The sequence below is a fragment of the Oncorhynchus tshawytscha genome, linkage group LG03, assembly GCF_018296145.1.
Source record: "Oncorhynchus tshawytscha isolate Ot180627B linkage group LG03, Otsh_v2.0, whole genome shotgun sequence".
Lineage (NCBI taxonomy): Eukaryota > Metazoa > Chordata > Actinopteri > Salmoniformes > Salmonidae > Oncorhynchus > Oncorhynchus tshawytscha.
Window position 1 is genome coordinate 68,052,749 of NC_056431.1, and position 25,785 is coordinate 68,078,533.

Here is a 25,785-nt window from a genome sequence, read left to right on the forward strand (position 1 = left end):
TCCTCTGTCCCGTTCAGTCTGGAGCCCTGTCGTCTCCTCTGTCCCGTTCAGTCTGGAGCCCTGTCGTCTCCTCTGTCCCGTTCAGTCAGTCTCCTCTGTCCCGTTCAGTCTGGAGCCCTGTCTCCTCTGTCCCGTTCAGTCTGGAGCCCTGTCGTCTCATCTGTCCCGTTCAGTCTGAAGCCCTGTCGTCTCCTCTGTCCCGTTCAGCCTGGAGCCCTGTCGTCTCCTCTGTCCTGTTCAGTCTGGAGCCCTGTCGTCTCCTCTGTCCCGTTCAGTCTGGAGCTCTGTCGTCTCCTCTGTCCCGTTCAGTCTGGAGCTCTGTCGTCTCCTCTGTCCCGTTCAGTCTGGAGCCCTGTCGTCTCCTCTGTCCTGTTCAGTCTGGAGCCCTGCCATCTCCTCTGTCCCGTTCAGTCTGGAGCCCTGTCGTCTCCTCTGTCCCGTTCAGTCTGGAGCCCTGTCGTCTCCTCTGTCCCGTTCAGTCTGGAGCCCTGTCGTCTCCTCTGTCCCTATCAGAGGAAGTTTCTCCGCCTTTCATCTTCAATTGGTGACTAACATTGGGAAAATTTCAAATAACGCCCAAACTCCGCCACTTTGGCACCTCTCCAGCCCAGCTCCCCTGCTCACACCCCAATGAAAATGACTTTGTTCTAGCTATTGTTCGTGGATGTGTCACGTCCGTTGGGCATTGCTAGTGACAGGATGGAGAGGAGAGGAGAGGAGAGAGGGATGAGCGGGATGGAGGAGTGGGCCAGGTACTCAGTATTCCACAGGCATCTCTCAAAGTGAGCTCAAGGTCGATTGCATTCCTCCCTCTCTCCCACCCTCCCATTTTCCCTCCCACCCTCCCCATTTCCCTCTCTCCATCCCATTTTCCCTCCCACCCTCCCCATTTCCCTCTCTCCCACCCTCCCATTTTCCCTCCCAACCTCCCCTTTTCCCTCCCTCCCACCCTCCCCTTTTCCCTCTCTCCATCCCATTTTCCCTCCCACCCTCCTCATTTCCCTCTCTCCATCCCATTTTCCCTCCCACCCTCCACTTTTCCCTCCCTCCCACCCTCCCCTTTTCCCTCCCACCCTCCCCATTTCCCTCTCTCCATCCCATTTTCCCTCCCACCCTCCCCTTTTCCCTCCCTCCCACCCTCCCCTTTTCCCTCCCACCCTCCCCTTTTCCCTCCCTCCCACCCTCCCCTTTTCCCTCCCACCCTCCCCATTTCCCTCTCTCCCTCCCCTTTTCCCTCCCACCCTCCCCATTTCCCTCTCTCCCTCCCCTTTTCCCTCCCACCCTGCCCATTTCCCTCTCTCCCTCCCCTTTTCCCTCCCACCCTCCCCTTTTCCCTCCCTCCCACCCTCCCCTTTTCCCTCCCTCCCACCCTCCCCTTTTCCCTCCCTCTCTCCCTCCCATTTTCCCTCCCACCCTCCCCATTTCTCTCTCTCCCTCCCATTTTCCCTCCCACCCTCCCCATTTCTCTCTCTTCCTTCCATTTTCCCTCCCTCCTACATTCACTGCTGTTGGAAAATCTTTCTCTTAAACTTCTGTATTTGTTTCGATAGTAGAACATGAAAATGGTTCAAATAGCCCAGTTCATGCACACACTTCTATTCAGTGGTACTGTGGTTAGGCTCCACCCAGTTTATCAAGAGGTTTACCATTCAAATAAATGATTACATTTGAAATGTTTTAAATAAATACAAAAATCAGAGACAGCCATTATTGAATAAATTAAACAAATCATACAATCAATTCGACTTAACAACATAATGGTAATGATATTGAACTCAAAAGATGGCCAATGATTGAACAGAGCAGCAGCTAGGTTTAACTGTCTGGATCAAGTACCATTCTGTGACTGGCTAATATGCCTTATTTTTTTGCCGTGGTATCGAGTATTGTGATACTAAACCGGGTATCGGTATCAAAGTGCTGGTATCGTGACAACACTACTCTCGCTCTATAATGATATCTTTCTTTCTTACTCTCTTTTCCTTTCTCTTCTTCTCTCTCCCTCCTCACTCTGTTTTATCTCTTTCCTCTGCACACCCCTCCCTCTGTCTGATCGATGTTGTCATATCATCCCTTCTCTCTCTCTCTCTCTCCTAGAAATGCTTTATCGCTTCCATTTGTTCTCTCTCCCTCTGTTTTCTCTGTCTTTCTCTCCCTCTGTCTCTTCCTCCCTCACACTCCATCACTCTGTGTCCCGTGAGAAATTAGTGTTCATCCAACGAGACCGCACATCTGACAGCGTGTGCGTGCTCAGTGTGCTTTTTATTTATTTAAAAAGGCAAGTCAGTTAAGAACAAATTCTTATTTTCAATGACGGCCTAGGAACAATGTGTTAGCTGCCTTGTTCAGGGCCTGTTAGCGTGTTAGCATCGGCCTGCTAACTGTCTGAATCGCCGTGGACCCATATGTTCACTTGGCTACGCATGCCTCTCTCTAATATCAAAATGCCTTGTCCTGGTTATTGATTACTGTCTTATTTCACTGTAGAGCCTCTAGCCCTGCTCAATATGCCTTAACCAACCATGTTGTTCCACCTCCTACATATGCGATGACATCACCTGTTTTAAACGTCTCTAGAGACTATATCTCTCTCATCATTACTCAATGCCTAGGTTTACGTCCAATGTACTCTCTTCATACCATACCTTTTGTCTGTACATTATGCCTTGAATCTATGCTATCGTGCCCAGAAACCTGCTCCCTTTACTCTCTGTTCTGAACGTGCTAGACGGCCAGTTCTTATAGCCTTTAGCCGTACCTTTATCCTACTTCTCCTCTGTTCTTCTGGTGATGTAAAGGTTAATCCAGTTAATCCTGCAGTGCCTAGCTCCACTCCTACTCCCCAGGCGCTCTCATTTGTTGACCTCCGTAACCGTAAAAGCCTTGGTTTCATGCATGTTAACATTAGAAGCCTCCACCCTAAGTTTGTTGTCTTAGCCGTGTCTGAATCCTGGTTTAGGAAAACCACCAAAAACCTTGAAATCTCCATCGCTAACTATAACATTTTACGCCAAGATAGAACTGCCAAAGGGCGCGGTGTTGCAATCTACTGCAAAGATAGCCTGCAGCATTCTGTCTTACTATCCAAGTCTGTACCCAAACAATTCGATCTTCTACTTCTAAAAATGCACCGTTCCAGAAACAAGTCTCTCACTGTTGCCGCTTGCTATAGACCTCCCTCTGCCCCCAGCTGTGCCCTCGATACCATATGTGAATTGATTGCCCCCATCTATCTTCTGAGTTCGTGCTACTAGGTGACCTAATCTGGGACATGCTTAACACCCCGGCAATCCTACAATCCAAGCTTGATGCCCTCAATCTCACACAAATGATCAATGAACCTACCAGGTACAACTCCAAATCCGTAAACACAGGCACCCTCATAGATGTCATCCTAACTAACTCGCCCTCCAAATATACCTCTGCTGTTTTCAATCAAGATCTCAGCGATCACTGCCTCATTGCCTGCATCCGTAATGGGTTCTCGACCAAACGACCACCCCTCATCACTGTCAAATACTCCCTAAAACACTTCTGCGAGCAGGCCTTTCTAATTGACCTGGCCTGGGTATCCTGGAATGACATTGACCTCATCCCGTCAGTAGATGATGCCTGGCTATTCTTTAAAAGTGCCTTCCTCACCATCTTAAATAAGCATGCCCCATTCAAAAAAATGAGAACTAGGAATAGATTTAGTCCTTGGTTCACTCCAGACCTGTCTGCCCTTGACCAGCACAAAAACATTCTGTGGCGTTCTGCATTAGCAGAATCAGTTAGGATCTTGCAACCTTTCGGTTACTGCCCCAACACTCTAACCACTAGGCTACCTGCTTCGTCGTATAGAGGACTCCTGATATCTCCAGGAGTGATAAGTATAATTTTTGTGTTGTTGTTTAGTACTGTCTCAGGCCATCTACTTTTTAAGGGTCCACACCACTCTCTCAATTACGTATCTTACCTAGTTTTCGGATGATCTCATTTGGCTTTTTTGTAGATCTTTAGTCAACTATGTGTGTGTGTTTTCTGTACCTGTTCGCCCCTCTCACTGTAGGATTTACAGACAGACACTCCCCACCCCTTAGCTGCAACCCTTCTAATTTAATGTACCCTGCGTGCACAACCCATGTGGAATACCTGGAACTACTGATCTGCAGTCAAGAACGCTGAATTAATCTCAGCCTATGCTGCCCTTCAGTCCCTAGACTTTTTGGCCCTGACAGAGACATGGATCAACCCAGAGAACACTGCTACTCCAGCTGCTCTCTCTTCATCAGACTACTTTTCGACATACTCTCAGTACTGGTGACCCCCAGGGCTCGGTTCTAGGCCCTCTTCTCTTCTCTCTTTACACCAAGTCACTTGACTCCATTATATCCTCACATGGTCTCTCCTGTCATTGCTATCTGGATGACACTCAACTACATATTTCCCTAGATTTCCCAAGTCACCCCGCTCCTCCGCGCACTACATATTTCCCTAGATTTCCCAAGTCACCCCGCTCCTCCGTGCACTACATATTTCCCTAGATTTCCCAAGTCACCCCGCTCCTCCGCGCACTACATATTTCCCTAGATTTCCTAAGTCACCCCGCTCCTCCGCGCACTACATATTTCCCTAGATTTCCCAAGTCACCGCGCTCCTCCGCGCACTACATATTTCCCTAGATTTCCCAAGTCACCCCGCTCCTCCGCGCACTACATATTTCCCTAGATTTCCCAAGTCACCGCGCTCCTCCGCGCACTACATATTTCCCTAGATTTCCCAAGTCACCGCGCTCCTCCGCGCACTACATATTTCCCTAGATTTCCCAAGTCACCCCGCTCCTCCGCGCACTACATATTTCCCTAGATTTCCCAAGTCACCGCGCTCCTCCGCGCACTACATATTTCCCTAGATTTCCCAAGTCACCGCGCTCCTCCGTGCACTACATATTTCCCAAGTCACCCCGCTCCTCCGCGCACTACATATTTCCCTAGATTTCCCAAGTCACCCCGCCTCTCCGCGCACTACATATTTCCCTAGATTTCCCAAGTCACCCCGCCTCTCTGCGCACTACATATTTCCCTAGATTTCCCAAGTCACCCCGCTCCTCCGCACACTGACTTCCAGTCAAAGCTTGCATCCACTACAAGACTTGCCTATGGGGCAGGAAGAGGAACCTTAAGGCTCTGCTCAAACCCTACACCCCAACCCGAGTACTCCGTTCTGCCACCCCTGGTCTGTTGGCTCTCCCACCCCTACAGGAGGGCAACTCCCACTCAGCCCAGTCCAAGCTTTTCTCTGTCCTGGCACCTCAATGGTGGAAGCAGCTTTCCTGCATAGTTTCTGCCAATCTTCCGAAAACATCTGAAACCATACCTCTCCAAAGGGTATCTTAAATAATCCCACAGCACCCTCCACGTACCCCTCCCCCCAACAAAAACACTTGCCTTTCCTGAACTAATGCTCACACTTTTCCCCCTTACTAGCTGTGACTTTGCTGATAACTGCATTATTGAGGAACATGTACATACTATGACTGAGATATGTGGTTGTCCCACCTAGCTGGATGCACTAACTGGAAGTCGCTCTGGGTTAGACAAGCCTTTATTCTTCCTACTATTCTTCACAAGCCTTTATTCTTCCCACTGCCCTCACATCAGAAATGTGTTGATGTTTGTTCTTTCTTTCTCTCTTTCTCTCCTTCTCTCTTTCAGTGTTAGAACTCAGTCTGATGTGTGCCTGTTGTGTGTTGCCCTTTGTAAGCACGATTATTTTTCAGGGGGCTCATTGAATATTAATGAGAAGCCCGCTGGACTCCCTGCTGCTGGAAAGATGGAAAGATTAACACAACTGTGTGTGTGTGTGTGTGTGTGTGTGTGTGTGTGTGTGTGTTTGTGTGTGTGTGTGTGTGTGTGTGTGTGCGCCCACCTCTGAGTGCATGGTAAACAGAGCTCATTAGAGCCACTTATAGCAAGAGTTGACTGTACCTACTGCCCACCTGCTGTGTGTGTGTGCCAGCCTTAACACCTGCTGTCAGGCAGTGATGGGTACACCTGCTCCCTCTAGCCACCATACATCAGTCATTTAGCAACAGGGTAGGAGGAAATGATTCCTAATCGTGTGTATGTTGTAGATGGAGGACCAAGCAGAATCTGGACTATTCCTTCCTCATGATGTATGCTGTGAGCAAAGGAGTCTACTATGTCCAGGTATGTACATCCTTGGAACACACATGCACACACATTCCGTCCCTAGCCCTATTAAAACAGCGTTCCCATGGCAACATGTTAGAATGTGACCGGCAGGAGCAGTATGTGTCTGGGGCAGAGTTGTAGTACACCTAGTACCAACACACACACACACACACACACTTACTTCAGCATTAGAGTATTGTTTCCGTTACCACGGAAACAGTGATGAGTCTGCAGTTTGGAACAATGCGTTCCCAATTTGGGCATGTTCTTTACATCAAACAAGGCCATTTGCAATTGTGTGTGGGTCAGAAGAGCAGGACGGAGAGAGATGGAGTTGCATGCTCTTTTGTCAGAGTTGGGCAGTATTTTCCCCTCCTTGTGAAGATCAGAGGTACTGTGATACTGTACAGGTTGTTCTGTCTGTTATATCATACCACCTGCTGATCCCTCCTTCATTCCCATAGATCACAAGCATACATAGATATAATGAGCTACCACATTAAATCTCATTTCTTCTTCTGTTAACCCCATCTGTCGTTTGTTTGTTTGCTTGTTTGTTTGTTTGTGTTCTGGTTGATGTTTTAATGTTCCATTCTGTGTTGACGTTGTCTCCAGGGGATGACAGAGGTACTGAGTGCTGTCATTAACACTGTGTAGTTGACTTTACTGTTGTAGGCCACAGACATCATAGTGCCTATAGAATGTACACAACCATAGACCTTATGTACAGTGCATTCACAAAGTATTTAGACCATTTGACTTTTCCCACATTTTGTTTCGTTACAGCCTTATTCTAAAATGGATTGAAAAAATATATTATCATCAATCTACACACATTATGTTTTTGGATTTTTTTTTAAGCAAAGATATTAAAAACATGAGACTCGAAATTGAGCTCAGATGCATCCTGTTTCCATTGATCATCCTTGAGATGTTTCAACAACTTGATGGAGTCCACCTGTGGTAAATTCAATTGATTGGACATGATTTGGAAAGGCACCGCACCTGTCTATATAGCAGTTGACAGTGCATGTCACAGCAAAAACCAAGCCATGGGGTCGAAGAAATTGTCTGTAGAGCTCAAAGACAGGATTGTGTCGAGGCACATATCTGTGGAAGGGTATCAAATAATGTCTGCAGCATTGAAGGTCCCCAAGAACACAGTGGTCTCTATCATTCTTAAATGGAAGAAGTTTGTAACCACCAAGGCTCTTCCTAGAGCTGGCCGCCCGGCCAAACTGAGCTATCGGGGGAGAAGGGCCTTGGTCTTGGAGGTGACCAAGAACCCGATGGTCACTCTGACAGAGCTCCAGAGTTCCTCTGTGGAGATGGAAGAACCTTCTAGAAGGACAACCATCTCTGCAGCACTCAACCAATCAGGCATTTAAAGGTAGAGTGGCCAGATGGAAGCCACTCCTCAGTAAAAGTCACATGACAGCCCGATTGGAGTTTGCCAAAAGGCACCTAAAGGACTCAGACCATGAGAAACAGGATTCTCTTGTCTGATGAAACCAAGATTGAACTTTTTGGCCTGAATGCCAAGCATCATGTCTAGAGGAAACCTGGCACCATCCCTACAGTGAAGCATGGGGGTGGCAGCATCATGCTGCGGGGATGTTTTTCAGCGGCATGGACTGGGAGTCAGGATCAAGGGAAAGATGGACAGAGCCAAGTACATAGAGATCCCTTGATGTAAACCTGGTCCAGAGCGGACCTCCGACTGGGTCGAAGGACAACGACACTAAGCACACAGCCAAGACAACGCAGGAGTGGCTTCGGGACAAGTCTCTGAGTGGCCCAACCAGAGCCTGGACTTGAACCTGATCGAACATCTCTGGAGAGACCTGAAAATAGCTGTGCAGCTACGCTCCCCATCCAACCTGACAGCTTGAGAGGATCTGCAGAGAAGAGCGGGAGAAACTCCCCAAATACAGGTGTGCCAAGCTTGTAGCATCATACCCAAGAAGACACGGCTGTAATCGCTGCCAAAAGGTGCTTCAACAAAGTACTGAGTAAAGGGTCTGAAGACTTATGTAACTGTGATATTATTTACAATAATTTCAAAAAACCTGTTTTTGCTTTGTCATTATGGGATATTGTGGGGGGATTTCTTATTTTTCTGGGGCTTTAACGTAAGAAAATGTGAATACTTTCCTAATGCACTGTACACACCCAGTGTTTCTGTAGCCGCTATGCACCAGCTTAGCTCAGTGAGAGGGTCTTGGTGTATGCTGTTATGTTTGTCAGCTGGATGTGTGATGGCTGAACCCCTGCAAGCCTCTCACCTCACCAGTCACTCTTTCTCCCCCAACACACCACCTTCACCTCAGTTGGAGGATGACATTGTGGCCAAACCAAACTACTTTGCCACCATGAAGAACTTTGCCCTACAGCTCTCCTCTGAGGACTGGATGATCCTTGAATTCTCCCAACTCGGCTTCATCGGTAACGCACATGAACACACACACACACACACACACACACACACACACACAGTCTGAGCATTTAGCAACCCTTTCTTTGCGTGGGCTGCGTCTCCATGCACCGATGTCGGCCTTCCGCTTGTGGTGGAAGGTGGCAGAGCTACAGTGTTTGTCAGACCAGGACCCATCCTGAAAATTGGCCTTCTAACGAAATGTCTGTACTGTCCGAACGGTTGGGGCTATAAACGAATGACATCACCATCGAAAGCAGAGACAATCACAAGCACGTTGATTTGCCATCCGACACCCACAAGCCTCACAAAGCTTGTGTGAAACGAACCCGGAACCAGTTAAAATATCAGTGGCAGTACTTCAGCGCAGTAAATATTAATGGCAGTACTTCAGTGCAGTAAATATTAATGGCAGTACTTCAGTGCAGTAAATATTAATGGCAGTACTTCAGTGCAGTAAATATTAATGGCAGTACTTCAGTGCAGTAAATATTAATGGCAGTACTTTAGTGCAGTAAATATTAATGGCAGTACTTCAGTGCAGTAAATATTAATGGCAGTACTTCAGTGCAGTAAATATTAATGGCAGTACTTCAGTGCAGTAAATATTAATGGCAGTACTTCAGTGCAGTAAATATTAATGGCAGTACTTTAGTGCAGTAAATATTAATGGCAGTACTTCAGTGCAGTAAATATTAATGGCAGTACTTCAGTGCAGTAAATATTAATGGCAGTACTTCAGTGCAGTAAATATTAATGGCAGTACTTCAGTGCAGTAAATATTAATGGCAGTACTTCAGTGCAGTAAATATTAATGGCAGTACTTCAGTGCAGTAAATATTAATGGCAGTACTTCAGTGCAGTAAATATTAATGGCAGTACTTCAGTGCAGTAAATATTAATGGCAGTACTTCAGTGCAGTAAATATTAATGGCAGTACTTCAGTGCAGTAAATATTAATGGCAGTACTTCAGTGCAGTAAATATTAATGGCAGTACTTCAGTGCAGTAAATATTAATGGCAGTACTTCAGTGCAGTAAATATTAATGGCAGTACTTCAGTGCAGTAAATATTAATGGCAGTACTTCAGTACCAATGTAAAAAAAAGGGGTTAAAGCTGCAATATCGATCTTTTTGGGCATCCTGACAAAATTCACATAGAAGTGTGACTTATATAGATCTATATTCTCATTGAAAGCAAGTCTAAGAAGCTCGCAGGCAGCCCAGGTGTTCGAGTGTAGGGGCGGCAGGTAGCCCAGGGGTTAGAGTGTAGGGGTGGCAGGTATCCCAGGGATTAGAGTGTAGGGGCGGCAGGTAGCCTGTGGTTAGAGTGTCGGGGCGGCAGGTAGCCCAGGGGTTAGAGTGTAGGGGGCGGCCAGGTCGGGCCCAGGGGTTAGAGTGTAGCCTGTGGTTAGGGCGCCAGGTAGCCCAGGGGTTAGAGTGTAGGGGCGGCAGGTAGCCCAGGGGTTAGAGTGTAGGGGCGGCAGGTAGCCCAGGGGTTAGAGTGTAGAGGAGGCAGGTAGCCCAGTGGTTAGAGTATTGTGCCAGTAACCGAAAGGTTGCTGGATCAAATCCCTGAGCTGACAAGGTAAAAATCTGTCGTTCTGCTCCTGAGCAAGGCAGCTCCCCAGGCGCCGAATACTTGGATGTCGATTATGGCAGCCCCCTGCACCTCTCTGATTCAGAAGGGTTGGGTTAAATGCAGAAGACACATTTCAGTTGAATACATTCAGTTGTACAACTGACTAGATATCCCCCTTTCCCATATTTGTCTTTGTAAACCAGCTAAAAATATATTTGACAGCGGTTTCGACGGTACAATGATTATCTACAGGACTTGCTTGTTTTGTCACATAAATTGAAATTAGGTGAACTATTAGAATATTTGCAACCAGGAAATGGCACCACAAAAACTATAAATTATAAAAATAATTTCCTGAGTTTTAGTATATATCTCAGATATGGGCTGACACTTCAAAACATACTTCCTCCCCCCAAATTTTTTTGACTATCGTTTTTTTTCTCCATGGATGAATATGTTATTCAATGTGTTTCTATGGGCTAATAGCAGTAAGGCCAAATTCAATGTTTCATCAAATAATCAAATTGGTATGACCATATTAAAACAATTCCATATGTTCGCTTAGTAGAAACCCAGACCCAGGCCCTTAGACTCCAGCGGGTTATTAACGAACACTGACTGTCAGCTAAAATGATGGAACATCAGCAAACATCAGGAGGCTTTTAGAGTGTAAAAAAACAAACGTTTGAGTGGCCATCCCACTTAACATACTCCTTCTATGCTCTGTCTTCCACTCTCCATCTCGCTATCGATCCCCCAATCTCCCCCTCTCCGTTTCACTCCCTCCTCTTTCTCCTCCCCCTCTCTCTCCCCATCGACCTCTCCCTCCCTCTCTCAGGTAAGATGTTCCAGGCTCCAGATCTCAACCTCATAGTAGAGTTTATCCTCATGTTCTATAAGGAGAAGCCCATTGATTGGCTACTGGACCACATCCTCTGGGTCAAAGTGTGTAACCCAGAGAAAGACGCGGTACGTAAAAACTGTGTGTGGGGAGGGGGTATCTTCAACTTTTTTTCACGATCTACCCTTTCTCCCTGCAGAAGCATTGTGAGAGGCAGAAGTCGAGTCTGCGTGTGCGGTTCAGGCCCTCTCTTTTTCAACACGTGGGGCTGCACTCCTCTCTGGCCGGAAAGATCCAGAAACTCACTGTGGGTCCCAAACCTCTCATCCTCTCTCTAGCACCCTCCCTCTCACCCTAGATCACTCTCTGCATCAGCCTTTTACCATATGTCCAAACACCACCTCCAACTAACCACATATCTCCTCAACCCACCATACTAGGCCATGCTCACTTCCCCCTGGTATGACCACTTCTGGTCATCTATGCTGCTGTCTCACTTCCACTTGCTGTTTAGGATAAGGACTTCCTGAAGCCCCTGCTCCATAAGATCCATGTGAACCCGCCTGCTGAGGTGTCCACATCTCTCAAGGTAAATCACCCTCACAGACACCTTTCTGGCTTGACCTTCTTATGAGTTGAAAAATATATATTGTTTTAAAGCCTGTTTCACCATTGGCTTTTTATTACAAAATGGAAGGTAGTACGATATAATGGTTTGATATAGTTATTTGTGAAGTATACTGAGATGTTTGGAATGCATTCAGCTGACAGTGCTGTGCTGTGCAGGTGTACCAGGGCCACACTTTGGAGAAGACCTACCTGGGAGAAGACTTCTTCTGGGCCATCAATCCTACTGCTGGAGACTACGTCCTCTTCAAGTTTGACAAGCCCATCAACATAGAGAGGTGAGGAGGGAGATGGAGCTGTGTGTGTGCATTTCTGAGGGAAAAGGGATGTCGTGCCATACATACAATCTTCCTCTTCCACAAGCTTAAGCGTGCCTCTCTCTGGGGCTCAGTGTCTGCTAATGAGGGTGTTCTAAAATAAGAACTCCCAGGACACCCTGGGTGATTCACAGAAAGAAAGAGAGGTGGTGGAGGAAGGAGACAGAGATGAGGTGATGTGGATGGAATGGATGAGTAGAAAGAGAGGTGGTGGAGGAAGGAGACAGAGATGAGGTGATGTGGATGGAATGGATGAGTAGAAAGAGAGGTGGTGGAGGAAGGAGACAGAGATGAGGTGATGTGGATGGAATGGATGAGTAGAAAGAGAGGTGGTGGAGGAAGGAGAAAGAAAGAGAGGTGGTGGAGGAAGGAGACAGAGATGAGGTGATGTGGATGGAATGGATGAGTAGAAAGAGGTGGTGGAGGAAGGAGACAGAGATGAGGTGATGTGGATGGAATGGAGTAGAAAGAGAGGTGGTGGAGGAAGGAGAAAGAAAGAGAGGTGGTGGAGGAAGGAGACAGAGATGAGGTGATGTGATGTGGATGGAATGGATGGATGAGAGGTGGTGGAGGAAGGAGACAGAGATGAGGTGATGTGGATGGAATGGATGAGTAGAAAGAGAGGTGGTGGAGGAAGGAGACAGAGATGAGGTGATGTGGATGGAATGGATGAGTAGAAAGAGAGGTGGTGGAGGAAGGAGACAGAGATGAGGTGATTTGGGTGAGTAGAAAGAGGCGATAGAGGTGTTAGAGAAGTCAGGGAGCTTCAAGGTGATTGACTGAGAGGAAAAAGAGGCCAACTCATCATTCTGTTTCATGTGTATCAAATCAATCAAATTAAAATTAGATTTGTCTATTGCGCCGAATACAACAGTGAAATGCTTGCTTACAATCCCTAAACCAACAATGCAGTTTTAAGAAATAACAAAATAACTAATAATTCAATAATTAAAGAGCAGCAGTAAAATAACAATAGTGAGGCTATATATAGCGTGTACCGGTACAGAGTCAATGTGTGGGGGCATGGGTTAGTCGAGGTAATATGTATACATAATAATAATAATAATAATTTTAAAAAGCTTTATTTAACTAGGCAAGTCAGTTAAGAACAAATTCTTATTTACAATGACAGCCAAACCCGGGCCAATGGTGCGCTGCCCAATGGGACTCCCAATCACGGCCGGTTGTGATACAGCCTGGATTTGAACCAGGGTGTCTGTAGTGACGCCTCAAGCACTAAGATACAATGCCTTAGACTACTGCGCCACTCGGGAGCCCTACATGTTGGTAGAGTTATTAAAGTGACTATGCATAGATAATAACAGAGACTAGCAGCAGCATAGAAGAGGGTGGAGGGGCAATACAAATAGTCTGGGTAGCCATTTGATTAGATGTTCAGGAGTCTTATGGCTTGGGGGTAGAAGCTGTTTAAAAGCCTCTTGGACCCAGACTTGGTGCTCTGGTACCGCTTGCCGTGCGGTAGCAGAGAAAACAGTCTATGACTAGGGTGGTTGGTGTCTTAAACAATTTTTTATTGTCTTCCCCTGACACTGCCTGGTATAGAGGTCCTGGATGGCAGGAAGTTTGGCCCCGGTGATGTACTGGGTCGTACGCACTACCCTCTGTAGCGCCATCCCAGGCAGTGATGCAACCCGTCAGGATGCTCTTAATGGTGCAGCTGCAGAACCTTTTGAGGTTCTGAGGACCCATGCCAAATCTTTTCAGTCTCCTGAGGGGGAATAGGCTTTGTCGTGCCCTCTTCACGACTGTCTTGATGTGTTTGGACCATGTTAGTTTGTTGGTGATGTGGACGCCAAGGAACTTGAAGCTCTCACTCTCCACTACAGCCCCGTTGATGAGAATGTGGGCATGCTCGGTCCTCCTTTTCCTGTAATCCACAGTAATGTCCTTTGTCTTGATCACGTTGAGGGGGAAGTTGTTGTCCTTGCACCGCACAGTCAGGTCTCTGATGACCTCCCTATAGGCTGTCTTGTCATTGTCGGTGATCAGGCCTACCATCTGCAAACTTAATGATGTGTTGGAGTCATGCCTGGCCGTACAGTCATGAGTGAACAGGGAGTACAGGAGGGGACTGAGCACGCACCCTTGAGGGGCCCCCGTGTTGAGGATCAGCGTGGCGGATGTGTTGTTACCTACCCTTACCACTTGGGGGCGGCCCGTCAGGAAGTCCAGGATCCAGTTGCATAGGGAGGTGTTTAGTCCCAGGGTCCTTAGCTTAGTGATGAGCTTTGAGGGCACTATGGTGTTGAACGCTGAGCTGTAGTCAATGAATAGCATTCTCACATAGGTGTTCCTTTTGTCCAGGTGGGAAAGGACAGTGTGGAGTGCAATAGAGATTGCATCATCTGTGGCTCTGTTTGGGCGGTATGCAAATTGGAGTGGGTCTAGGGTTTCTGGGATAATGGTGTTTTGAGCCATCACTAGCCTTTCAAAGCACTTCATGGCTACAGACTTGAGTGCTATGGGTCGGTAGTCATTTAGGAATATGGTGGTCTGCTTGAAACAAGTTGGTATTACAGACTCAGACAGGGAGAGGTTGAAAATATCAGTGAAGACACTTGCCAGTTGGTCAGTGCATGCTTGGAGTACACGTCCTGGTAATCTGTCTGGCCCTGCGGCCTTGTGAATGTTGAACTGTTTAAAGGTCTTACTCACATCGGCTGCGGAGAGCGTGATCACACAGCCGTCCGGAACAGCTGATGCTCTCGTGCATGTTTCAGTGTTACTTGCCTCGAAGCGAGCATAGCCTTTATTTAGCTTGTCTGGTAGGCTCATGTCACTGGGCAGTTCTCGGATGTGCTTCCCTTTGTAGTCTGTAATAGTTTGCAAATCCTGCCACATCTGATGAGCGTCGGAGTCAGTGTAGGCTGATTCAATCTTAGTCCTGTATTGATACTTTGCCTGTTTGATGGTTTGTCATAGGGCATAGCGGGATTTCTAATAAGTTTCCGGGTTAGAGTCCCGCTTCTTTAAAGCGGCAGCTCTACCCTTTTAGCTCAGTGCAGATGTTGCCTGTAATCCATGGCTTCTGATTGGGGTATGTACGTACAGTCACTGTGGGGAAGACGTCATCGATGCACTTATTTTTGAAGCCAGTGACTGATATGGTGTACTCCTCAATGCCATCGGAAGAATCCCAGAACATATTCCAGTCTATGCTAACAAAACAGTCCTGTAGTTTAGCATCTGCTTCATCTGACCACTTTTTTATTGACCAAGTCACTGGTGCGTCCTGTTTTATTTTTTGCTTGTAAGCAGAAATCAAGAGGGTAGAATTATGGTCAGATTTGCCAAATGGAGGGCGAGGGAGAGCTTTGTATGTCTCTGTGTGTGGAGTAAAGGTGGTCAAGTGTTTTCCTTCTGGTTGCACATTTAACATGCTGATTAGAAATGAGGTAAAACTGATTTAAATTTCCCTGCATTAAAGTCCCCAGCCACTATGAGCGCCGCCTCTGGATGAACGTTTTCCTGTTTGCTTATGGCGGAATACACCTCATTGAGTGCGGTCTTAGACAGCTACAAAAAATACAGATGAAAACTCTCTAGGTAGATAGTGTGGTCTACAGCTTATCATGAGATACTCTACCTCAGGCGAGCAAACCCTTGAGTCTTCCTTAGATATCGATCACCAGCTGTTGTTTACAAATGTACATAGACCGTCACCCCTTGTCTTACCAGAGGCTGCTGTTCTATCTAGAGGTCGACCGATTCATCAGAATGGACGATTAATTAGGGCCGATTTCAAGTTTTCATAACAATTGGTAATCGGTATTTTTGGACACCGATTTGCTGATTTTCTTTATTTATTATTATTTTTTGTATTTTTTTTACACCTTTATTTAACTTGGCAAGTCAGTTAAGAACACATTCTTATTTTCAATGACGGCCTAGGAACGGTGAGTTAACTGTTCAGGGGCAGAACGACAGATTTTTACCTTGTTAGTTCGGGGATTCTTTTTTTGTAACCTTCCGGTTACTAATCCAACACTCTAACCACCTGCCTTGCATTGCACTCCACGAGGAGCCTGCGTGGCAGGCTGACTACCTGCCAAGGTAAGTTGCTAGCTAGCATTAAACTTATCTTATAAAAAACAATCAATCTTAACATAATCACTAGTTAACTACACATGGTTGATGATATTACTAGTTTATCTAGCGTGTCCTGCGTTGCATATAATCGATGCGGCTCATTGAATCACAGCCTACTTCGACAAACGGGTGATAATTTAACAAGAGCATTTGTGAAAAAAGCACTGTCGTTGCACCAATGTACCTAACCATAAACATCAATGCCTTTCTTTAAAATCAATACACAAGTATATATTTTTAAACCTGCATATTTAGTTAATATTGCCTGCTAACATGAATTTCTTATAACTAGGGCAATTGTGTCACTTCTCTTGCGTTCCGTGCAAGCAGTCAGGCTATATGCAGCAGTTTGGGCCGCCTGGCTCGTTCTAACAAAGGCCGTGATTAATTTGCCAGAATTGTACATAATTATAACATAACATTGAAGGTTGTACAATGTAACAGCAATATTTAGACTTAGGGATGCCACCCGTTAGATAAAATACGGAACGGTTCCGTATTTCACTGAAAGAATAAACGTTTTGTTTTCGAAATGATAGTTTCCGGATTCGACCATATTAATGACAAAAGGCTCGTATTTCTGTGTGTTATTATTATTGTTATTGGGGCGGCAGGGTAGCCTAGTGGTTAGAGCGTTAGACTAGTAACCGGAAGGTCGTTCTGTCGTTCTGTCGTTCTGCCCCTGAACAGGCAGTTAACCCACTGTTCCCAGGCCGTCATTGAAAATAAGAATGTGTTCTTAACTGACTTGCCTGGTTAAATAAAGGTAAAATTATGTTATAATTAAGTCTATGATTTGATAGAGCAGTCTGACTGAGCGGTGGTAGGCACCAGCAGGCTCGTAAGCATTCATTCAAACAGCACATTCGTATGTTTGCCAGCAGCTCTTCGCAATGCTTCAAACAGCTTCAAGCTGTTTATGACTTCAAGCCTATCAACTCCCGAGATTAGGCTTGTGTAACCGATGTGAAATGGCAAGCTAGTTAGCGGGGTGTGCGCTAATAGCGTCTCAAACGTCACTCGATCTGAGACTTGGAGTGTTTGTTCCCCTTGCTCTGCATGGGTAACGCTGCTTCGGGGGTGGCTGTTGTCGATGTGTTCCTGGTTCGAGCCCAGGTAGGAGCGAGGAGATGGACGGAAGCTATACTGTTACACTGGCAATTATAGTGCCTATAAGAACATCCAATAGTCAAAGGTATATGAAATACAAATGGTATAGAGAGAAATGGTCCTATATTTCATATAATAACTACAACCTTAAACTTCTTACTTGGGAATATTGAAGACTCGTGTTAAAAGGAACCACCAGCTTTTATATGTTCTCGTGTTCTGAGCAAGGAACTTAAACGTTAGCTTTTTTACATGGCACATATTGCACTTTTACTTTCTTCTCCAAAACTTTGTTTTTGCATTATTTAAACCAAATTGAACATGTTTCATTATTTATTTGAGGCTAAATTGATTTTATTGATGTATTATAGTAAGTTAAAATAAGTGTTCATTCAGTATTTTTGTAATTGTCATTATTACAAATAAAAAATAAACAAGTGGCCGATTGATCGGTATCGACCTTTTTTGGCCCTCCAATAATCGGTATCGGTATCGGCGTTGAAAAAAATCATAATCGGTCGACCTCTAGTTCTGTCCTGCCGATGGAGTGTATAACCTGCCGGCTGTATGTTATTAATGTCGTCGTTTAGCAACGACACAGTGAACCATAAGATATTAGATTTGAATGTCTCGTTGGTAGGATATACGTGCTTTTAGTTCGTCCCATTTCTGTTTCATGTGTTTTGTTTCGGTCGCAGCCAGTGACGTCTCGTGTTTGTGTCTGGGCTTGATTTGATTTGATTTGCACAAATTAGCAGGGTACCATTGTACTGATGACATTTCATTATCAGCTGTGTGAAGGGTCTTGTGTGTGTGTGTGTGCGCACCATCGCTACCACAGGCTTGGTTTAAACATGTCAGATGTGTCGTTACAGAAAGCACAGCAAAGTGTGTGACAGGACAGTGTTACGAGTAAACAAGGTGTGAGTTTACATATTTATGAGTGTGACATGTGATGTGAATTTGCATTAAAGTGTTATGTGATTGGCAGGTTCCTGTTCCGCAGTGGGAACCAGGAACACCCTGGAGACAGGATAGAGAACACCACTGTAGAGATACTGCCCTTCTCGGTAAGATGACAACATTCAGACAATGCAAAGACAACATTCAGACAACGCAAAGACAACATACAATGCAAAGACAACATTCAGACAACACAAACACTACATACAACAATGCAAAAACAACATTCAGACAACACAAAGACAACATTTGGACGATACAGTGTGCAATAATGTGTCAATAGTCAGGGCACTTGTTTCTGATTGGTTTATTGATCCATCATCACTCAAAATGTCTATGTCAGTTATTGATTGGTTATTGACAGGATCATGAGCACAGCCTGCTCCATTCAATATCACTACCAGAGGCGGGAGGCTGCTGAGGGGAGGACGGCTCATAATAATTACTGGAATGGAGTAAATGGAATGGTATCAAACGCATAGTTTCTATGTTTGATATCTTTGATACCATTCCACTCCAGTCATTACCAAGAGCCCGTCCTTCCCAATTAAGGAGCCACCAACCTCCTGTGGTGTGCATTATACTGTATGTTAGTGTTAACAAGGCTCTCTACCTACCTAGTGTGTGCATAACATTACCAACATAACCACAACATGTGTCTGTGTCTGAAGGAAACTGGACCTAAGTCCAAAGAGAAATACAAGCGAACTGATGACCGCTTCTACAGAGTCGGTGAGTGGACCCGTACCAACCCTCGTATCCCGTTACCTTAGAAGACATACAGCCTGATCAGATTACCCACTCTCATTGTGACCTGCCACAGACTGATACACAATGTGCAAACTGCCTGTCCAAAGGTCCTCAATCACAGCTCTCTCTCTCTCTCTCTCTCTCTCTCTAGGTCAGTTTGAGAAGGGTGTGGCTGAGGGGGCTGTAGACACCTCCTTCAACCCGGTGGTGGCGCTGCGTCTCTCTGTCGTCCAAGACTCAGCTGTCTGGGCCATTCTCAGCGAGGTCAGCCAATCACACGCCATCATCTGTCCTTTAATATTTTATATCATGTTTGTATTCTACCCAGCGGAATGTTATCCTGTATAACGAGAGCTGTGTATGACGTGTCTGTGTGTCTCTCTGTAGATTCACATAAAGAGGAGAGCAGGCTGACAAAAAGCGGGGGGCCACATCAATCCTGGCCCCCGGCCCCGGGGTGCTCGCAGACACACCTAAAACTGATTGACCAGGGGCCTTCTGCCACCTAGCAACCAGCAGTGACATCATCAGAGCGCACCAGAGCCGCTCCTCTCAGGGTTTCTAAGGGCGCTGTCACTCGATTGCTTTCTCTCTATTTCTGCCTATCCTTTCCTCTCTCTCTCGCTCTCTTTTTGCGTGAATGTGAATACTACTGTACAAAAAAGAGCCAGATGTAAAATATCAGAAGTCATTTGGTGTGTCCGGAAGAAATCCGTTTCCAGCTCTGACTGTGGAGGTAATGCCGATGGCATGGGACTCGGAGAGACACACCTCAGCTGATCTGAGAGGCTGATGTCACCAGGACGCTGGTGTTGTACATGCTGCTCTCTGCTCCATGTGCTCTTCCTCTCAGCTTCTCTGATCTGTTCCACTGAGGTTTTGCACTCACTGGAGCCATAGTGGAGCCCCCTGCTGGTGACTGAAGTATGGCTCCATCAGCCTCAAAGACTTGTTGCTTTTTGTTCTTTTCCACAGAGTTGTGTGTTTTAGGTAAACAGCAGGTAATAAATAGACAAACAAGTTGTCAGTCTTTCTTATGGTGAAGATAACTGCCTTTATCACTTCCTTCTTTTGAAGGGGATTACGATGACGATGGCAAACGAAGCAGAAACTAAATGTGGTTCCCCATTTTTAAAGTGAAAGGTCTGCCAAACTATGCCCTGGGTAGAAGTCACCCATAGGTGCAGATCTTGGATCAGCCTGCCTTGCTCAAGTCTCAACCCAAACCATTCTGGGCAAAACACCTGAAACTTACCTAAGATCTGTGTCTGGGGCAGTTTCATCCAGTGGAGGCTGCTGAGGGGAGGACGGCTCATAATAATGGCTGGAATTGAGCAAATATAATGGCATCAAGCACATTGAAACCATGTGTTTGATGCATTTGATACCATTCCACTGATTCCACTCCAGCCATTATCATGAGCCCGTCCTCCCCAATTAAGGTGCCACCAACCTCCTGTGGTTTCATTTTATTCCATGAAAAATCTTTGCGACTGAAGGAAACCACATCTATCTTTCTAGTTCCTGTTTGACAGGAAGTCAGTCTGAAAGACCTCTAGTGTCCTTTAAGTGGTAAACTAATCAGACTTTGGCCTTGACTTTGCTCACCTGAAGGGATGTATTGCTATATTCATTTGATTATTATTATTACAACGACAATGACAACGTATGAAGGTGAATTAATTTATTTCAAATAAATATTTCATTTGTACAAGAGGTTCAAAGAAAAAAAATATTTCTGCCACGGTAGTTGATGTGTGCGTGCATGTGTTCTTTTTGTTCCCGAAACGAGCTGCTTGGTATTTTATGTTGTCTTGTCCGCTGGATGGTTGAGATAGAGGTTGAATCTAACTGCTGTTCCTGAGTCAGTTTTTGTATAACATTTCTCAGATGGTCAAAGTTAAAATGAAGGAGAGCTGACATCAGAACAGGCCTTAAGCCAGAGATCCTGGCTGAGGTTGTGCTAGATCCATACCCATGTGCCTTAAAGTCCTGCTCCTCCAAAATGAGTTCCCTTCATTCACTCCCTTCCCTCTACCCTACAATAGAGGATGTTGACTCTTTTGAAGGGATTTGATCACGTGATACAAGATTTACAGATGACAGGGGTAACGGTTCCTCCATAACTCGCCACCAATTGTACAGTGTGACTCATGTTTACCATCAGCAATGGGGGATTCATTCACTTCATTACATTTTATTTTGATGACTTCACTATATTGAAATTATATATTGAACAGATGATCAAATGCTATTTCGAACGTTGCACTGAGTTTTCAACTTACAGTTTTGAATGCTCCATTCTTTTGTTTGTTGCTGTTGCTGGGCTTTCATTTACCATCTTCTGTTGGTTATGTCATTTTACACTTCTGACATCATCAGTGAGTTCTACCCCATGTGATGTCTGATTCTGTCCAATCAATTCAATTGGAGACTCCTGGCAGTGGTTAGACAGGATGTTGCATTTATTCTATGTGCCATCTAGTTGCAGACGGATGCATTCGTACCAGTGGAGGCTGCTGAGGGGAGGATGGCTCATAATAATGTCTGGAACAGAGCGAATGGAATGGCATCAAACACATAGAAACCATGTGACACATAGAAACCATGTTTGATACCATTCCACTAATTCCGTTTCAGCTGTTACCACGAGACAATCCTCCCCAATTCAGGTGCCATTAACCTCCTGTAATGCTGACGGCCACGCTCCCCTGGGGGCGCATCTTATCTACTCTGATATTTACATTGCTCTTTAATGCATAGGTAGGTTCAAGATAGGTCAAAATGTGTTTGTTTTTTTCATGAGAAATGTTCATAAAATCTCTTATTGTATAAAGATTGAGTTTTTCTATCAAAATTCCATCCACGTGAGAGAAGATTGTGATCGGTTTGATTGGGAGTGCTATTTTAAATGTCAAAGATGTGCACGCACGCACGTCCAATTCTAAATCAGCCCCTACATCACAGCACTTAATGTTGGTCTAGTAGGGTTGGACAACTACAGTATAAGGAACAAATCCCAGCTACACTATCAGAGGGCAAGCTGGTGCCTACCCAAATCTTTAAATAAAAACTCCTAGGCAGGATAAAGACTAGGGGTGGATTTCAAAAGCGGGCCACTTTGTACCAGGTTTGCTTGTCTGTAAATGTCCTTTATTTATTGTGTGATTGATTGATTGGTCAACTTTTTGAATGGAGCTGGCCCCTCCCCTGAGCCCCCTGGTCAAACCAGACCCTCTCGCTCACACCTGGGCCTTTATTTAAAGAGCGCAACGGATTAGAACCTTCAGATAGAAATCTATGCTGTAGATCCGATATGATTCTCTGTGTAGAAATGGGAATCGTGCCAGATCTATACATTACATTTCTATCTGCAACGCTCTAGCGAAGGATTTGCAACCTCCTGAATTAACCTCTTCTTAAGGTGGAGGACGGCTTGAGCAGAGGGGAACACAAACTGTGTTTCTCACTAGTTTAAAGGGGGTTACTTACATCTTTTTTTTGTGCCCTTCATCCACGCTTATCTAAGATTGTTTAGAAAAGCAATATGGAGGTAAGCCTATTATTGAGTCGCTTGCCTAGACCCTAGAGGTAGATGAAAGATAAGAGACAGACAGTCAGGCTCACCCCATCCTTGCCTGCTTCCACCTTCTCTGTTCTCCCCATCAGGTCATGTGCCTTCATCACTACGTTAGTATATCTGCCTCTGATGATTCTGACATGGATTTACATGGACATCATTGAAATAAATCAAAATGGTTGATACAAATCACACCCATCTGTTTTCTGCCTTGGTTTCATTATTTCACATAATTCACTGTCTGATAGGAGAATGCCTCATTTCCATCAGCCACACATTCCTATAGTCAACCATCTAGGTTCAAAATACATCAAGAGATGGCATAAACATGTTGGAGTTGCTGCAGGATCTATGGAAACATCCTTGCCATCGTTTTCCTTTTGATGTTCTGCTGAGAGATAAGCTTTGAGTGGCACCTAGCGGTATACTTGAAAAAGTACATGTTAAAAACTAATTTCGCTGAAACTACAAACACTCCCAGCATGCATGTAGTTCAATTTTTGTATTCCCAGGATACTTTGCGAATCAAATATGGTGGCTTGCATTACAACGTTCATGTAACATACTGTAGTTCAATATATTCTTAAAATCTAAATTTCTTGCGTAATTGTCTTAAATGTAAGTGCAGTACAATGCCTAAATTCTACGAGGACAAAGAGGAGGATGGCAGGGCCTGCTCGGGAATCAGGGAGGACTTCAAGGCATGTCTCCTTCAACACGACTGCGTTGTAAAGGTAACGTTATGGAAAATATGATATCCCCTTTCATCTGAGGTTGTGGTTTGCTAGCTAATATTATGCTTTACAGTTTTACTTTTATAACATCCCTTATTTCAAAGCGTAGGACTACCTTAAATTGTAAATTCTGGCTTGTTGGTTGGTTGAGCCACACTTCCATTATAAAAAGAAAAGTGCAGCGCTTTCTACACCTGATCATTCTGGATATTGATGCATGTGTTGTGTGGTCAACGTAAACGGTGAGAATGATCAATAACATCAAAACACTAGTCTTGGTACAAACGTGTTTGACTAACTCCATGTTGTCCATTCCTGCAGGAGGGGAAGATGCCCAGTCAGTGTCTGAAAGAGGGCCACTGTAAAGCACTGCAGACCTCTTTCTTCGAGTGCAAGAGGTCCATGGTGAGATCACCGGTCATCAATGACATTCATTCAACACTTGGAATATCTTTATGTATGGAATTGACTTGTTTCTGATCTTTCCCTCTATTTTTTACAGTTAGATAACCGGTCCAGATTCAGGGGAAGGAAAGGCTACTGATGGACCAAAGTTGAAAATCTCTGCAACACTCACAGCACTGAAATGATTAATTGTGAATAGTAGCAAAACTAACTTAAAGGGGTCCAAATGGGGGTTGTATTTTATTATGCTGACTTCACTTGAGCACTTGATTTGAAGTGGTTCTGTAGAGAAAATATATGCTCTTCAAATAGGTATGTTGGACTTATTACCTCCTGAAGTGATGAGTGAGTCTGTGAATAGGCCTATCACAATTCAAAGCATAGACACTTGTAAGTGTGTGGAAGAATGCTGGGCTGCTGTTCTGTTTCCCTGTTTTGAAATGAGCGAACTTCAAGGAACTCTAAAGCAGGACTGTCAGCTCTTCCCTTGGCTGTTCTGATGATTGACAGACTGCTAAATTGGGCCTCTGTTTTGAACAACTGTGTGTAATAAATGTGTCATTGAACAGATGAAGTGTTTGCGAATGTGCTTAGTGTGTCATTATGGAGTCTTCAATGCACGCAACTGCTGGTATGAGTTTAAATTACATTAGATTTATTTTATTCCAGTTTTATTTTTACTGACAATACAGTAAAAATATATGGTACCATTCCTACAGACCTGAGTGAACAGCAATATTAATAGAAATGGGGACATACAACTATTACATAAGAAATTATATGAAATCTATTTAAACTCCTTCACGAATGTAGGTAAAATGGTCGTTCAGATTTCTATGTACACTAATACAAAAAATGTATTAATTTAGCATACTCTTATCTAGAGCGACAAAGCATTTAGGGTTAATCAATCAAATGTATTTATATAGCCCTTCTTACATCTGCTGATGTCAAAAAGTGCTGTACAGAAATGCAGCCTAAAACCCCAAACAGCAAGCAATGCAGGTGTAGAAGCACGGTGGATAGTAAAAACGCCCTAAAAAGGCCGGAACCTATGAAGAAACCTAGAGAGGAACCAGGCTATGAGGGGTGGCCAGTCCTCTTCTGGCTGTGCCGGGTGGAGATTATAACAGAACATAGCTAAGATGTTCAAATGTTCATAGATGACCAGCAGGGTCAAATAATAATAATCACAGTGGTTGTAGAGAGTGCAACAGAGGTCAGCACCTCAGGAGTAAATGTCAGTTGGCTTTTCATAGCCGATCATTCAGAGTATCTCTACCACTCCTGCTGTCTCTTGAGAGTTTAAAACAGCAGGTCTGGGACAGGTAGCACGTCCGGTGAACAGGTCAGAGTTCCATAGCCGCAGGCAGAACAGTTGGAACTGGAGCAGCAGCACGACCAGGTGGACTGGGGACAGCAAGGAGTCATCATGCCAGGCAGTCCTGAGGCATGGTCCTAGGGTTCAGGTCCTCCGAGAGAAAAAGAGAGAATTAGAGAGAGCATGCTTAAATTCACACAAGACACCGGATAAGACAGGAGAAATACTCCAGATATAACAAACTGATCCTAGCCCCCCGACACACAAACTACTGCAGCATAAATACTGGAGGCTGAAACAGGAGGGTTTGGGAGAAACTGTGCTCCTGTCCGACGATACCCCCGGACAGGGCCAACCAGGCAGGATATAACCCCACCCACTTTGCCAAAGCACAGCCCCCACACCACTAGAGGGACATCGTCAATCAACAACTTACTATCCTGAGACAAGGCCGAGTATAGCCCACGAAGATCTACCCCACGGCATGAACCCGGGGGGCGCCAACCCGGACAGGAAGATCACGTCTGTGACTCAACCCGCTCAAGTGACGCACCCCTCCTAGGGACAGCATGGAAGAGCACCAGTAAGCCAGTGACTCAGGCCCTGTAATAGGCAGGGCATCCCAGTGGAGAGAGGGGAACCGGCCAGGCAGAGACAACAAGGGCAGATCGTTGCTCCAGTGCCTTTCCGTTCACCTTCACAGTCCTGGGCCAGACTACACTCAATCATAGGACGTACTGAAGGGATGAGTCTTCAATAAAGACTTAAAGGTCGAGACCAAGTCTGCGTCTCTCACATGGATAGGCAGACCATTCAAAAAAAATGGAGAAAGCAC

At 45.2% G+C, this 25,785-nt stretch overlaps 2 protein-coding genes across 2 annotated transcripts in view; both read left to right on the forward strand.

Moving 5' to 3' along the window:
• The window catches only part of LOC112242142 (alpha-1,3-mannosyl-glycoprotein 4-beta-N-acetylglucosaminyltransferase A-like), a 79,079-nt gene extending 56,395 nt beyond the window's left edge, over positions 1-22,684 (forward strand). The window contains exons 7-16 of the mRNA XM_024410111.2: positions 6,116-6,191; positions 8,507-8,621; positions 11,031-11,161; positions 11,233-11,340; positions 11,548-11,622; positions 11,820-11,938; positions 18,189-18,267; positions 18,832-18,892; positions 19,062-19,174; positions 19,298-22,684. Of these exons, the coding sequence (XP_024265879.2) occupies positions 6,116-6,191; positions 8,507-8,621; positions 11,031-11,161; positions 11,233-11,340; positions 11,548-11,622; positions 11,820-11,938; positions 18,189-18,267; positions 18,832-18,892; positions 19,062-19,174; positions 19,298-19,324 (904 nt within the window). The 3' untranslated portion in view covers positions 19,325-22,684. The remainder of the gene's footprint in view (positions 1-6,115; positions 6,192-8,506; positions 8,622-11,030; positions 11,162-11,232; positions 11,341-11,547; positions 11,623-11,819; positions 11,939-18,188; positions 18,268-18,831; positions 18,893-19,061; positions 19,175-19,297) is intronic.
• Positions 22,685-23,006: 322 nt separating this feature from the next.
• LOC112242154 (cytochrome c oxidase assembly factor 5) lies at positions 23,007-24,199 on the forward strand. The gene is made up of 3 exons (XM_024410120.2): positions 23,007-23,224; positions 23,546-23,629; positions 23,727-24,199. Exons 1-3 carry the CDS (start codon positions 23,123-23,125, stop codon positions 23,766-23,768), a joined length of 228 nt encoding a protein of 75 aa, XP_024265888.1. The 5' UTR covers positions 23,007-23,122; the 3' UTR covers positions 23,769-24,199.
• The last annotated feature ends 1,586 nt before the right edge of the window (positions 24,200-25,785 follow it).

Bases quoted from the DNA above. Each gene is read 5' to 3' on its own strand.
- LOC112242154 (XM_024410120.2), top strand. From the start codon at position 23,123: ATGCCTAAATTCTACGAGGACAAAGAGGAGGATGGCAGGGCCTGCTCG. The intron at 23,225-23,545 runs GTAACGTTATGG...CCATTCCTGCAG, and splicing joins AACACGACTGCGTTGTAAAG to GAGGGGAAGATGCCCAGTCA. The intron at 23,630-23,726 runs GTGAGATCACCG...TATTTTTTACAG, and splicing joins TCGAGTGCAAGAGGTCCATG to TTAGATAACCGGTCCAGATT.